General features: G+C 38.6%; 1 protein-coding gene across 4 annotated transcripts in view; it reads left to right on the top strand.

The window, feature by feature from the left end:
• The window catches only part of LOC132109747 (netrin receptor UNC5A-like), a 196,021-nt gene that overhangs the window by 163,434 nt on the left and 17,516 nt on the right, over positions 1-15,071 (top strand). For 2 of the 4 annotated variants that reach the window (XM_059516068.1, XM_059516070.1), the window contains 5 exons: positions 4,156-4,377; positions 5,070-5,369; positions 7,235-7,322; positions 7,843-8,011; positions 11,245-11,478. In XM_059516068.1, the coding sequence (XP_059372051.1) occupies positions 4,156-4,377; positions 5,070-5,369; positions 7,235-7,322; positions 7,843-8,011; positions 11,245-11,478 (1,013 nt within the window). The remainder of the gene's footprint in view (positions 1-4,155; positions 4,378-5,069; positions 5,370-7,234; positions 7,323-7,842; positions 8,012-11,244; positions 11,479-15,071) is intronic. The other 2 variants (XM_059516069.1, XM_059516071.1) reach the window with 1 other exon arrangement.

Below are 15,071 nucleotides of genomic sequence, written 5' to 3'. Positions count from 1 at the left end.
TACACCTCCAGAAACCCGTGTTTCGACACACCTTACATCAGCCTCTGGAACAGCAGGAACATCGCTTGCTCTGTTTTGTGTTGATTACAGCTAAAAGGGAGCAAGGGTGGGGGAATCTGATACCGAAAGCAGCTCGCTTGCCTTTCTCCCCACCGCCTCCACGTCAAGGTGTTTAAAAGCGAGGCAGAGACGAGGTGCTGTGGAGGCAGAATACTGCCGCACGGAATCAGGCAGTATCCATCCAATTATAAAGCTGATTAACTGTGTCAATTAAAGCGTGATGGATGTCTGTTCATTTATTGAGCAGGGCAGAGGGAACGCCAGCCCAGTCTATAGGCAACTTCAGTACATCTGTTAGACCTGATAAAAAGTTAAGCAAGGAGGCTCTGACAAAGTGCAAAGAGTTTCCCTGGTGAAATAAAGCAGGGAGAGGGGGTGAGGGGGATCGGTTCAGGTGGATGAATGGGGACAGAAACTTAAGGGACGAATCACATCCAGGATTTTGTAGGAGTCATGGCCAGTGGTTGGAACATTAAGATGTGGATTTCAATATAACTAAATACACACACAAAAAACATATAATTTAACTATTTGTAGCTGTGGTTGTATTAATTGATAAACATCCCATCAAGGATGTATGTCAAAAAAACTAATCAAAGAAGACTGTTCTCATGAGTCATGATCTTTTATAGAAATTATTTGATAAAACATAAATTTATACTTGTATTAATTGTATTAATTTATCATTTTTATTTGATTTTATATTTTTTAGCATGGGCTTCACTAAGCACTACGGCTTAATGTGTTGGATCATTCATCTGCATCTATAATATCATTTTATACACCAAAATGTATTTTATATTTTTATTACGTTCTCTTCATTTGTTTGTTTGTTTGCTTATTCATATATTAGTAATTTGGTTATATAAATTGACAACATTTATTTAATGAATAGAATTTAAATATTATATATATATATATATATATATATATATATATATATATATATATATATATATATATATATATATATATATATATATATATATATATATATATATATAGTAATATTAGCATTAATATTCATTTGTATTATTATTTGCTTTGGTTATATAAATGACAACTTGTTCATTTGTTATATAAATTTACCAAATATATAATATTTATGAAATATGTCTATATAAAAAGTTGAATTTAAGTATTTTCATATATTTTGAGATTTTACCATGTAATTTATTTACTTTTATTTTTTTATTTATTTTTTCCCACTCTCTCCCAGAAACTGCATTTCACGATTCAGTGGAGAGTGAGTTTGCTTCAGCTCTGGAGGGTTTTACAGGTTTACAGACTCTTCACCTTGTTAATCTTATTTTTTTTTCAAGCTTTTTTTTTTTGTGTTTTGTGCTACAGGCACAAACCCAGCCCCCATCATGTCTCAGTGCGTCAACTGTCAGTTTATAAAATCATAAGTCCTCTTAAACCATGACAAAGTCACTTCCCGCAGACATACTTAATGCATCGTCGATACAGAGACGCAAGAGCAATTCCTGTTTGCATGCGCTCAGTCATTCACCATTGACCAGCTGTCACGAAACAAGCCCTGATGTAATGCCACTTCCTGGTGCTCGGCCACCCTCCTGCTTGCATCGTATCATGTCGTATTGACAGAGTCATCAGTCAGACATGTTCACGAAAACATGTCAAGAAGACATGTTGCCGATGACCCCTGTGCGGCATTAGTGATACTTTGTAGTCAAGTCAGAATAATGGAGCTATATTTGGATGAAAATAACTAGACCAGGCACCTGTAGTCCTAAGAAGTGTAGATTGCATTAAGTAACAACTCCGCTGATGGCAATGAGGGTGTTTATTGCGACTCTGGTGATTAAGAGTGTGATGAACAATTAGAAGACAGCTTAATTAGAGTGATGCAGACTGGCATAATGGTAATTGACAGCCCTGTTTTAATTGTCTGTGTGATTTTGGGCTTTGGGATGATACTAACTGAATCATTTCCTTTGATAATCTCACTCTTGTTAGTCCAAACAAACCAAGCAGAGAGTGTGAGGATGTACGTAAGTGTGATCGTGATTCTAACTTCCTGTGCAGCTTTGTTCACACTAGTGAAAAGTAAATAAAAGGCTAATTAAGAGCTATAGAGGGGGGTTTCAAAAGTAAACTATAAATTAAACACAATATGGTCAAGAATGATTTTACAAGCTAACACAAATTTCAAATTTCATGTTTTGCTTTATTTAAATCTAAACAAAAACACTTGTATTGCTAATTAAAATTATTCTAAACAGGTAAACAAATCACTAGTAACAATTTGTTTTCATTTATTCATAGATAGATAGATAGATAGATAGATCTATCTGTTATAGATAGATAGGTAGATAGATAGATAGATAGATAGATAGATAGATAGATAGATAGATAGATAGATAGATAGATAGATAGATTTGCCCTTCCATTGACCCCACTTGGAGTTGTACTTTGATGCAGGGCGTAATGCTCAGTGTTATGCCCGATATGCACAGCTGTGACTCTACCCCAGAATTCAGGAGCTTCAGCTGAGCGATTCCTCGTAGCTTTTAGCATCTAAACAGGCCTGAATACACCTCTGCAGTCTCTCGTCACAATACAGAGCCACTGGTTCTGTCCCAGCGGTGAGAGCAGACACCTCTACCACCCAGCAAATCAGCATGCCACAGAGACAACCTTCACAAATCCCATTTCCCACCGACACAATTGATTAGAATAATTTTGGATGTGATTGTCTCTGGGTACTTAGCTATAAAGCTGCAGGCCACAACAAGAGAGGGCACATGAATTTATGTGGATTCATAAGGAAATCTGCTTTGTGTCATAAACGCACACACTCTTTCCCTCTCTCTCTCTCTTTTTGGAAGGAAGTGTCTTTCAAAATCGCGGCCATAAATTCAGCAGCTTGAAGAATGCTGATGTAGCAGGCTGCCAGCAAACACTCCCGTCTTTCCAACTGCAGTACAACCCACCGAGGCACAGATACGATTACCTTTTTAAGGAGGCGGCAGTAAGGAACCTGCAGATCTACTGAAATGTTTTCCCAGCAGTTAATTCCCTTACACACAATGCAAGCCAACTCAGGTTTAGGTAATTCTGTTTGCTAATAATTTTATGCTTGAATAAAAACAACAACTGGCATCTGGCATAATTTGGTTAACATCAGATTACAAAGTAATAAGAGGGAAGAACAGGTATTTGATTATTGTCACAAATTGACATTGAATATCACTTTGTGCATTTTTAAATGATCTATTTAGGCTAATTTTTAAAGTGCAATACTGCATGAATTATGCTACAGTATATATAATTTTTACAGTATATATAAATTTCTCCTTTGTTTACTGCACAATTTGACAATTTCAGTGGCCCATAAAGTAAATTAATACTTTTATTTACCAAGGACAAGTGACACTAAAGACATTTGTAACGTTACAAGATTCATATTTCAAGTATATTTTTTTAAACCTTTTTTTTTTTTTGTTAAAGAATCCAACTTATAACATTAATGTAATTAAATATAAAACAAGATATTTGTCACTGCCAGGACATTAACGTTTTTATAGAAATTATTTTATAGTTTGTTATGGAAAAACAAGTTCTGCTCAGAGTCCAGAGCCTTGATCATAACATTATAACAGGCACCTTCCGAGTTGAGACCTGCGTGATCGCGGGACCCATCTCAGCAGAGTGCGGCATGGGACAACACTTGATGGGCGGGTAGATCCTCGTGTGTTGTGGGATACGGGAGAATAATTTGGGTGTGCTCACACTAGGCAATCTTAACTCCCAAAGCCTGGTTCGTTTGACTAGTGTGATCAGTCTGTTTAGCAGTCCCTGACTCGGTTGGAAGAGGTGGGCCAGAGCGCGGTTCAGTTATATATAAATCAGTGAGTATGAGCGCTAACCGCGCCGGAGCGCAGAGCTTCTCATATGTGCTGCAAGATTATGTGAATATTTCTGATATTTCTAAAATTTTCTGAGCGGCAAAAGCGGTAGATATGTAAAGCAATTTATTCTGTATAATAATATATTGTGTAATATATTGTGTAACCAATATTTTATGTGACTGTTACTGACACTTGTGTTTCTTTTTCTGTCTCTGCGCAGCGGCATCCGGTGCTGAAGATGTGGCCTTGTACGTGGGAATCATGGCGGTGGCTCTTTGTCTGACTCTGTTGCTGATTGTACTGGTGCTGGTCTACCGCAGGAAGAAGGAGGGTCTCGATGCAGATGTGGCCGACTCCTCCATCCTCACCACTGGCTTCCAGCCCATGGGCATCAAGCCCAACAAGCCAGGTGTGTGGGCACCGCGCAGGGCAGCCCGCAGCAGTAGGCTATTGTTTCTCTACACTATCCACCCCTCGTCACGGTGTTTCACACCCATCCTTTTATCCCTGTGCCACCTGTGGAAATCACAACTCACAGTCTCGCAATTGTGTCCGTGTGTGTGCAGTGTTTACGTTAAATGGCAGTAGTCATAGTTTTATGTGTCATCTTCACAGTTGCAAACGATTGTGGTGGTTTTACTTAAATCATCTTTGAAGTCATAAGTGAGAGGAGACCTTCACTCGTCCGCCTGCTACCGTGGGAAGTGATTTGGTAATAGTAGCATTAAGCTGATTTCCATTGATCCTCCCACGAAACAAATCTGCCTACTGCTGTGCACTTTTATTTTTACATATGTAAAGTGTTTAAAGTGGGAAAAAAACGAGAGCGGATCGCAAAGTATGGAGTTGGAATTTGGGGATTTGAACCTGAAGAAAGTGTAAACAGAAAGTGTCAAAATAAATTCAACCATGACTGCTAGGCTTTCTTTAAACTCTGTATGGAATTGATTGTGGCTGTTAAAGAGGAGGAGGAGGCATTGATTTATTTACGAGTGAGTCTCTCTCAGTGCTGAAGGCCCGGCTACATCCATGGATTTGTGCATTTGCACTGAATTTCAATTTGTGTTTTGCACTTTTAAGCACTGTTACCTTTCGAATCGTTTTTCACTTGCTTATTTCTCTCTGTTTCTACAGAAAACTCTCATTTGCTCACCATCCAGCCTGATTTGACCACCACCACCACAAGCTACCAGGGAACACTGCGTTCACGCCGCGAAGTCACCGGAAAGTTCTCCGTCAGCAACGGCCCCCTCCTGGAGCCTCTTCCTAACGGCTCGCACACGCTGCACAACGGCAAACTACCCAGCGACCCCAACGACTTCATGAACCGCCTGTCCTCTCAGACGTATTTCAAAACGCTACCGAGAGACACCGTAAACACCTCTTACGGAACTTTCAATTTCTTGGGTGGTCGCCTAACCCTCCCCAATACTGGTAAGATTAAACAGTACATATTTTTTTTTGTGGTTAGTCAGGAGTGTTGTGAAAGAGCTCTGGAGCTTGGTTAAACTGCAGCGTTATTATACCGACATGGCCCAAAATGGAAGGGTGAAGTGATCCAATTACACGGCAATCCAAGCAGTTTTATGTAAATCGGGACACGAGTGAATGCGAACACCTTCTAAAGAGTTTTTTTTTTGTAAGTAACGAGGCAGAGCGGGCAAAGAAGTGCTTCCATTTATATACTAATGATTGTGTTATGACAATGACGACCGTTTTCCATTTTGGACAAAAATAGCTGTAATTGGGGAATGTCTTGTTTTATTTTTCCCATTCTTATTTTTGAAGGATACCTCACTGCATCTTCTCCGAGCCGAGCCAGTGACTTAGTTGTCAGCCGTGGCACTGTAAGCCGATATGCAGCGTGCGCATTCATAGTGCCTGCAACTCTATCCACTCCAAGGACAACACCAGAGTATATTCAAACCAATTAGTCTCCTTAATCACAGACAGAGGGTTCATCAGGCTGTCACATTATGAATCACTCGCGGTCAAAGAGACAGCTCACAAGGCAGTGGAAATTAAATAACCAGGGCTCCCTCGACTAAGAACATTGGCCTTCAAAATATAATGCCTGATACCTGTTCTCCGTGGCTATTGTGGGGATGGTTTATGCTGCTTTTATGCGTCCTTCTCAAATACGACAAGTTAGACAAGTTACATGGCAAATTTTATTATTATTATTATTATTATTATTATTAATGTTGAGTTAGGGGTTGACTAATTATATAAATATTATAATAGCATATAATAGTATTGTATATTATTTTATGTTATGATTTATTTATTGCATGTATGTCATCTTCACATTTACATTTTTCAGATGTTTGTTTATTTTCTGAAAAACACATTTGAATGTAATAAAATTTGAATTAATCATTTGATATCCAATTCCAGTCAAATAAAGAAATTTAGATGAGACTATTAAGGATTTATTTATTTATTTTACAAGGTATTTTGCAAAAGAAAAACTAGTTTCATAGTCAACATTAACTTATGAAAGATCATAAACTATGATCAACTGTTTGCTGAAATATCTATTATCTGTGACTAATTTAAGGATGTTTTATGGCTTATGCTGCTTGAATATTTTAATCTTAAATATGATTATTTTAAAGTTATACAGCAAAGTTTATTATGTAGAGTTAGCCATTGACTCATAATATAATTATATATTATAGTATATTTATTTTATTTATCTTTTATTTAATTTGTGTGTGTGTGTGTGTGTGTGTGTGTGTGTGTGTGTGTGTGTGTGTGTGTGTGTGTGTGTGTGTGTGTTCAGCTTCACTGTTACAAATGGCCAGAGTAACTTATTTTTATTTTATTTATTTATTAAATAATATTTAAAATATATAAAAATATGTTATATATAATATATAAATGTTTTTATTTTTATTTTTAATACATTTGAATTTACTGAAATAAGTAAATTTACTTTACATTTTCTGAAACTGCACCTTGTTGAGTGTTACAGCCAACACAGTGACTTATGAAACGATGTAAAATATGATTGTTTGGCTGTTTGCTCAAAAGGTAGAGACTGGATCTCTTGTAACTTTAATCAAATACCCCTGCTTTAGGCACTTCCTGCCACTGTCCACATCTCCAGGGCATAAAGTGAAAGAGTTTTGGAAAGTACACATGCTAGATGATATCTTTGACCTTGACTGTGGATTTGTATGGTGTTAACCACATTTACTTTTGTCACATAGAGACCCACTGTGAGCTGTGACAAAAGCAGCGTTCAGATGGAACAAATGAGCCTACCTTGTCTCTTTTGTTCCTATTTACATTAGGAATCAGCCTGCTCATCCCGCCAGAGGCCATTCCCAGAGGGAAGATTTATGAGATTTATCTCACCATTCAGAAGAAGGAAGACATGAGGTAGGTCCCTGGAACCAATCTGAGGATCTGCCACACAAAGAAAGCATGCACAGTTTGAATCAGATTTTAAAAAGCCCCGGCACAGAGCGTCCGAACGTAATTGAAGTCAGTCTCCACATGCTGGCGTGCATGATTGTGTGTGTGTGCGCACAAGCCGTTTGCTCAGATTTATGACTAATGCTGGCTTGAGATATCAAAAGCTTGTGTGGTTGTGTTGTCTTGTCTGTTATATGTAAATGAGCCACGGGCTGCAGAGAGGGAAATGTTTTAGATTTTCCTGTCGGAGTGAAGCACCAGGTAATGTCTGGCTATTTTTTTGCTCATGCATTCATGTGGTGTTCACGACCAGCTCCCTACTGGGCTTGAATGCAGAGTGTGAAAAGTCAGATCAGAGCACCAGAGCCCTGATTAATAGTGGAACCTCATCTTGTTAAAGGGTCTGCTGGGCTTGACATTGGCCATCCATCCAGGCCCTGTTAGTTGAATCTTGACCATGTGCTCCCCCTCTGCCTTCCTCTAGATTGCCCCTGGCTGGATGTCAGACGTTGCTGAGTCCCGTGGTGAGCTGCGGACCGCCTGGTGTGATGCTCACCCGGCCGGTCATCCTCAGTATGGACCATTGCTTTGATGCATGCTTGGAGAATTGGGCCATCCGTCTCAAGAAGCAGTCATATGAGGGAACATGGGAGGTGTGTGTTTCTGTGTGTATTTATGTCCAGCTATATAATTTTATTTTAATAATATATTAATAGATAGTATATCATTTATTTGTTATGTTGTATTTTATGTTTTCATTAAATATTAATCTTAATATAAAACATTAAATGATTGTAAAACCTCACATATTGCCTTATTATTAATGAATAATAATAATAATTTATTTCTTCTTTTTTTTTCTTTTTTTTTACATTTTTGGCTTATTATAATATATTCTTTCTTTTAGGAAAAATTGCAATTAAAATCCACCTGGCTCAAAAATCTGAATGGCCTTAATACACGTAAAATTGCTGGTAAAGCGATTATTTAATATAATTAACATAAATGTATTTAATAAAAAAATACTAACATCATATTGATTTGAAATCTTGACAAATATACTTGACAAATTTGGTATTTTAACAGAAATTAGTTTTCCATAAATTGCTTTACAGTAGGGAATTTAAATGTGGGGAAGAAAATACATTTGAATATACAGGAATATAATATCATAATGAAAAAAAATACTAGAAAATAAAAATCGTGCAAAGTTTATTTTTAATTGATTTTATTCGATATGTGGGTGAACATTTCTTGAAAGTTTTTGCCAGATTTACATACTTGAGTACAAGTTTCTCCTGTGAAGCCATAAATTCCATCAGCCCAATTTATCGTCAATGTGGCGATAAATAATGATTCTGTTTTAAATGATTGTGCTTCATTTTAATTATCTTCTAACTGTATGTTGGTGGAATTCATGCTGTACGTTCACCTTTCTTGCCCTTTCCCATCTCTTTCTCTCCCATCATCCTGCTACTGAACTGAATATCTTATGGAGGCAAATGGGCTGTATCGTCATAATCATTTCAAATAGCCTCTCAGACAATAAAGCCCTGAAGTGTCTCCATCAGCGTACTCCTCATTTCACCTATCTCTCATACCTTCACATTTAATCTCCATTTAATTGTATGGATCTTTTCCTCATTCCATCCGATGGCCATCAGCACCCACCTTTAAACTGAGCCGGGGTGAGTCCTCCATTACGCCTGATGGCTTTTCCAAATCTGCTCTGAACCGCATCGGGTCGGTTCGAGATACATCAAGAACAAAGACAAGAAAGAGGAGGAACCTAGGGAGGAAGGGCGTAGGAAGAGAGTGAAGGTCTTCTTTCATGTTTGATACTGTGCATAAATTATTCAGGCTCCTTGGTGTGGCAGCAATGGGGCGGCAGTAGAATGAATAGGCCTGTCTTAGATAGAGGGTAGAGCAGCACTTTTAATCATCCCCTGCCCCAAATATAGCCCATCGGCGGCAGGTCGCCATTCTTGGCCAGGTACAGCAGACAAAAGAGGGAAAAAAACACAGGGAAGTTTGTCCTGGAAGGAGCCTTGGCAGACAGACTCGCAGCAATTAATTTCTCCAGAGGACGCAGATCAGCAAAACGCGAGCAGAAGAGAATGAAATATAGTCTGTGTCGTTATCGAACCGCGGGAGGATTTTTTTTTTTTTTTTATCATTTAAAAAAAAATTATAATGAAGAAAAAGAAAAAAAGAAAAACAGACTTCATTGTGGTCAAATGGAAACTGGCTAGTGCCAATACTAATTTCACTGATGAAGATAGTGGCTTATTTTATTGATTGCTGGATGTAATTTCCTGGCCTGGATCCCGAGGTGCATGACAGTAGGGCCGCCTCTCTGTATTTGATTAGATAATGGTGTGAGCGAGAGAAAAAGAGAGAGACGGTGTGCGAGGAATCTTTCTGATGAGCTTCCTGCAGAAAGTTCTGTCGCCACATATCCCACTTGCCTTTTCTCTAATTAAATCCACTCTGGGGAGCCATTATGTGATTGTATCTGACCGGAGACGGTGAGAAAACGGCACGTTTCCTCACAATAGCCTTGGCCCTTGCTAGAGTCACGTTTTCTGACAGAATGCCTTTTTCTCCTAATTTTAGTACATTTTTCTTTGCATTAGCCTATACAAGGCACACTTGAAGGCATCTTTGATTTCTGTCAGGATTCTTCCATCCAATTAAAGTAATTATCTTGCCATGCCCTGATGTGCTCCATATTGCGCATGGCAACCTGTTAATTAGTTTATTCTCCTGGTTATTAGTGGAGAAGAACCTCAAACTGTCAAACTCACCAATTGATTAACACAAAGCAGTGGGGTGCAAAATGACGTAAGATTGATTGTGGCTTTGCAACAATTGAAGTAATGGATATATCTTAAAATGGCGGGGCTAATTATTAATGGTCTTTTAAATTTGAACAAACCCCCAAACTTAAGTATGAAACTTATCTCATACTGAACATGACCAATACTTTAAATACAGATTTTTGTGGAGAAAGTAAAGACATTTATAATGTTAGAAAAATGTTGTTCTTTTGAACCTTCTGTTACTCAAACAGTCCTTAATAAGAAGATATGTTTCTTGATCTCCAAATCAGCATGTTAGAATTTCTCAGGGATCATGTGATACATCCGCTCAACCAATCACAGCGCACCACTCCACACGTTCTAAACAGTAACTGACAAGCTATGCAATATCGCTTCAATTATGAACGTGATATTGCATAGTTCAATAATATTTAATAAATAATAAATCATTGAAAATCAAAATCTGGATTTGAATTTGTAATGTTATTATAATCTAACGACGCTATATGAAAGTTTGAAATGGAAAATAGTGGTCTTGGTAAAGAAAACACATTTTACTCAAATTAAACAAAATGAATCTATAGTGTTTTGGAACCAAACTCTTCTTATATTTATATTTATTCATTTATATATTATTTTAAACAATTATTTTTAAGTATAATAATATTTCATATATATATATATATATATATATATGTGTGTGTGTGTGTGTGTGTGTGTGTGTGTGTGTGTGTGTGTGTGTGTGTGTGTGTGTGTAAATCTGAGCTTTAGAAATTTCAGAAGATTTATTCCCTGCTTGTAAGCAGAAGAACAGGAAGCCCTGATCACTTAGTGGGCACTACCACGTGTGAGCATTCAGGAAGAACTCCTGCCATTAGGGTCTCATTAGAGCACAGAACACAGCTCATTATGTAGTTCTTTCAGTTTCTGCTCAGCCTATATCTAAAATCTGACACGGAACATCCTCAGTGCAGGAGCTGACCATCTAATCTATAACTCCACTGACACAGACGCTTTCTGCCCTCCCCTCTGATCCCTGTGTCACTGTATCATTGGTTTCTCAGGATGTACTTCAGCTTGGTGAGGAAGTGGTTTCGGAGCCGTACTACTGCCAGCTGGAGGCAGAGACGTGCCGGGTGTTCACTGAGCAGCTGGGCCGTTTTGCTCTGGTCGGGGAGTCCCTCAGCATGGCTGCTGCTAAACGCTTAAAACTGCTGCTGTTTGCTCCCGCCTACTGCTCTACACTGGAGTACAACATCCGCATCTACTGCATGGACGACACACAGGACCTGCTGAAGGTGAGGCCTTTGATTCAGAATATACAGTAGCCATACTTATGCCAATTACCCAGCCAACACAAATATGCTGTATATTTTGCTAATGTTGCCATTAGGTTTCTTGGTTTTGTTACTGTTAAGGAATCGTTCCATTTTATCATTTTGCAAACAATATGGGAATGTCAATATTAGATGTTCTCTGAACATTCGGAAGCAACCGTTGTTGCTTCCACTGTTAGCAGGGTATAATCGCTGCATTTAGGGTAAAAAAGACAGAATTATGTATTGCGCCAAGAATGTTGTCTGTTCTTTCGCACAGACGCGAACTGATTGGCAGCTGCCTTTAGCGGAGCCTTTATCGATTACGTGCTTTGATCAAAGATGTTTCATTTATTTAATTTTATTATGATTATTATTATTTTTGTTATGCAAAAATTATAAAAAAATTCATCCATTGATCAAAGCATTCGGCACGGTCATCTGTGAGTGACATCACCTCCCTACAAGCACGCCCCATAGTATAGTCCCGCCCCTCACATTAATTGACAGCTTTCCGTGAAGACATAGGAAATTCAAATGCAAAAGGAATTGCAGTTCCATTTGAATTTTAACAGGTTACATGCACGACGCAGAGAGAGTGAAAAGGCTAATGTGGTAATTAATATTTCCATTTAAATATGACAGGCTCATGACTCGTACATGGGAAATGCAGTTGCAAATGTACTTTGCTTTTTCATTTGAAATGTGGCAGTTACTGTGTGTTCGCGAAAGTGAAAATGCAAACGGTAATGCAATATTTGCATTTGGATTATTTCCCCACAAGTGGAAAACAATTGAAAATATAATTTGCAATTGCTTTTGAAAAAATTCCTGAATATTCTTCCACAGAAATGAAATGAAATGAAATAGAGCTGCAACTAACGATTATTTTTCTGTCGACTAATCTAACGATTATTTTTTCGATTAGTCGACTACTCTAACGATTATTTTTATTACAATAAATAATTAATCTAATGTTCTTTTTTGATTAGCTAATGAATCCTTTGGATAACTTTACAAAAAAATATAGGTACAACTTCTAATATAATATTTCAACCTTTATTAATTTTCAACCAATGTGGTTGAAGTTTTTACAGTATACAAAAATAAAGAGGCAAAGAATTGTTTTTTACTATGATAAATATGAGTTTACGATAGTGCTTATAATTTAACCACAGTAGCCACGAATTTACAGTTGTCTGAGACGTCATGAAATGTTCTTTAGCATCACAAACCATAAAATGTAGTCAGGGTTCTGCTATGGTTTAGCATGGTTTCCAGAGATCTGGAGCTGATTCTGGGGGTAGCTCGGTGGTCTGTGACTGTTGTCTCGCGGCGCGCTGTCTTTTAAGGGGCCATTCACATATCGCGTCTTTTGCGCGCTCAAGTTCGTTATTTCCAATGTAGGCGCGCGGAATGCGCGCTCATAATGGAAGCGACGCACACGCGAAAACAGGCGCGTCCTCACCGCATCGAGTTAAAAACATCTCAACTTTTCAGAATGCTGCAAGCGCACCGCGGGTCATGTGACAATAACTAATCAATCAGCTTCATCCTTTCCCGTAACGTTGAAAGCTCAGCTAAGATGAAGGAACTGCTTATCATAGCTGTATATGGATTGCCATTTTGAAATAAATTTAGTAGCAGAGCTACTGCAAGCGATTTTTAGTGCTGCAAATCCATTTATCCTTTGCTGAAATTTCCGCATCTTCATGGAGAGAGCACATCATGTTTGCTTAGCATCGGCAGACATCGCAGGAGTGCAACTGCCCGAGCGCGTTTTCCACGCGTTTTTAGGCGCGATATGTGAACGGCCCCTAACGCGTGTTCGAAACCCGCGCCAACACAGACTTACTTTATTTTTTATTTTATCCTTACTTCAGCCGCTACGGGTGATCATACCAATAACTTGTAATCTTTACAAGAATATCAGAATCATGCAATGAGCAAGTCTGCGTTTATTAGACACTTAATAATATCACATCAGTTTGTGCTTTTAGAATCGCCGAATCTGCTGCGGTCGTTCCATCACATCTGCAGCAGAGACCTGAACCAGGAAGTTGGTCACCAGATCACACGGTAACCAGTTAAACCGTAACACCGGAGAGCGCCCAGATTTTTTCCTCTGAGGTGCTCGTGCATCGCAGTTGTGCTGCCGTGGTACACCATATCAGTTTTTCAAAGGGAACAAATGGACGTTTTATTTGGCCTCTGTTTGAAGTATTCCCATACTTTTGATAACAGTGGTCTCTGTTTTTGTGATAGAATGCAACTTTCTCCATTCCCAGTATGCCATTACGCGAGATGTAAACAGTGTGACGTGTCGACTCATTTCACGCACGTCGACGTATTTTTCGATGTAATCGATGACGTCGACGTGTCGTTGCAGCACTAAAATGAAATAAAATGCTATTCACTAGTCAAGCAATTTTCTTTTTTTCTGTTCCTTTTTCTTTTTTTCTTTTTTTCTTTCATCAGACAATCAGGGTTTTTTTTTTTGTTCCTTCTGGCTTACACTTATTTTTCTTTCTCTCCCCCTCCTAAAAGATCAGGAATAATCAAGAGCTAATGCCAAAGCAGCCTCCCCCGAGGAGCACGTCTGAGCAGACTGTTAAGATTTCATTTGCATGCCTAATTAGTAAATGAAAAGGAGAGACTATCTGGCTGTGGCCCCTGAGCTCCACTCTGCTCTCACTGTCAAAGTAAGAGGGTCCGTTCCCTGCTCTGCCCACTCCAGCCTCTGAGAGCTTGCCAGAAAAGATGACCTGCCCTACCCAAAGCTGCCCACTGGGCCCCACTAGGGTGGGCTGTTTGGGGAAAGAGATTATAAAAGAGATGCCAGGAATTGCGGTTTGTTTAAAATGAGCTCTTATCCATGCAAAGATGAGAAGTGCTCCAGTGTATGATGGATGTGAGCACCACCCCTCTAATTCTCTCCAAAGTGTTCATGAGAACGCTGACTGTTCTGTCGTTTAGAAAGTGAAGTGTTGAAGTGGTGATTTGTTGCATTTGTTTTTTTTTTACAGCTGTTGTTGTTATTTAGAGATTGAAGGTGTGGATGGGTGATGTGCTTTTATCTAGAGCTAGGGTGTTGAGCTTCTAATATAGATGCTTTTTTAACCCATTACCTCCTTTCATACTAACTTTGCCTTTGATCAGGAGTGGGCTGCTCCAGGGGAATCTTCATACGTGGACAGACTCAGTCATGCAATGCTCTCTTGTGGTGCTGCTTTCTATGAATCCACCCTATCTGCAGTTTTCACTCCCCTCATATGCACAGACTGCTGCGGTGAGCCACAATGGCCTTATAGGATATGCAGTTTTTTTACTCTGTGGTTTAGCAAGGAGTCAAGTGGACTGTATGCTGATCTTTGTCAGTATAGAAAGGGAGAGTTTTTGTTCCAAAGGCCAGAAACAGACTGTATGCAAGTACATGAATGCAGATGCTTCTGCAGCATCATGTTAAACCTGGAAATGTGCATTTTTAAATATATAAAAATGCTCTAAACAGTCTTGGTGTTTTGAGTTGCTGCACAATTTTTTTTTGCTGTATTCTTTATAAAACATTTGATTTT

Source organism: Carassius carassius, chromosome 29, assembly GCF_963082965.1.
Source record: "Carassius carassius chromosome 29, fCarCar2.1, whole genome shotgun sequence".
Lineage (NCBI taxonomy): Eukaryota > Metazoa > Chordata > Actinopteri > Cypriniformes > Cyprinidae > Carassius > Carassius carassius.
The sequence above is the reverse complement of the archived record's forward strand: the minus strand, read 5'-3'. Positions and strand labels throughout refer to the sequence as shown.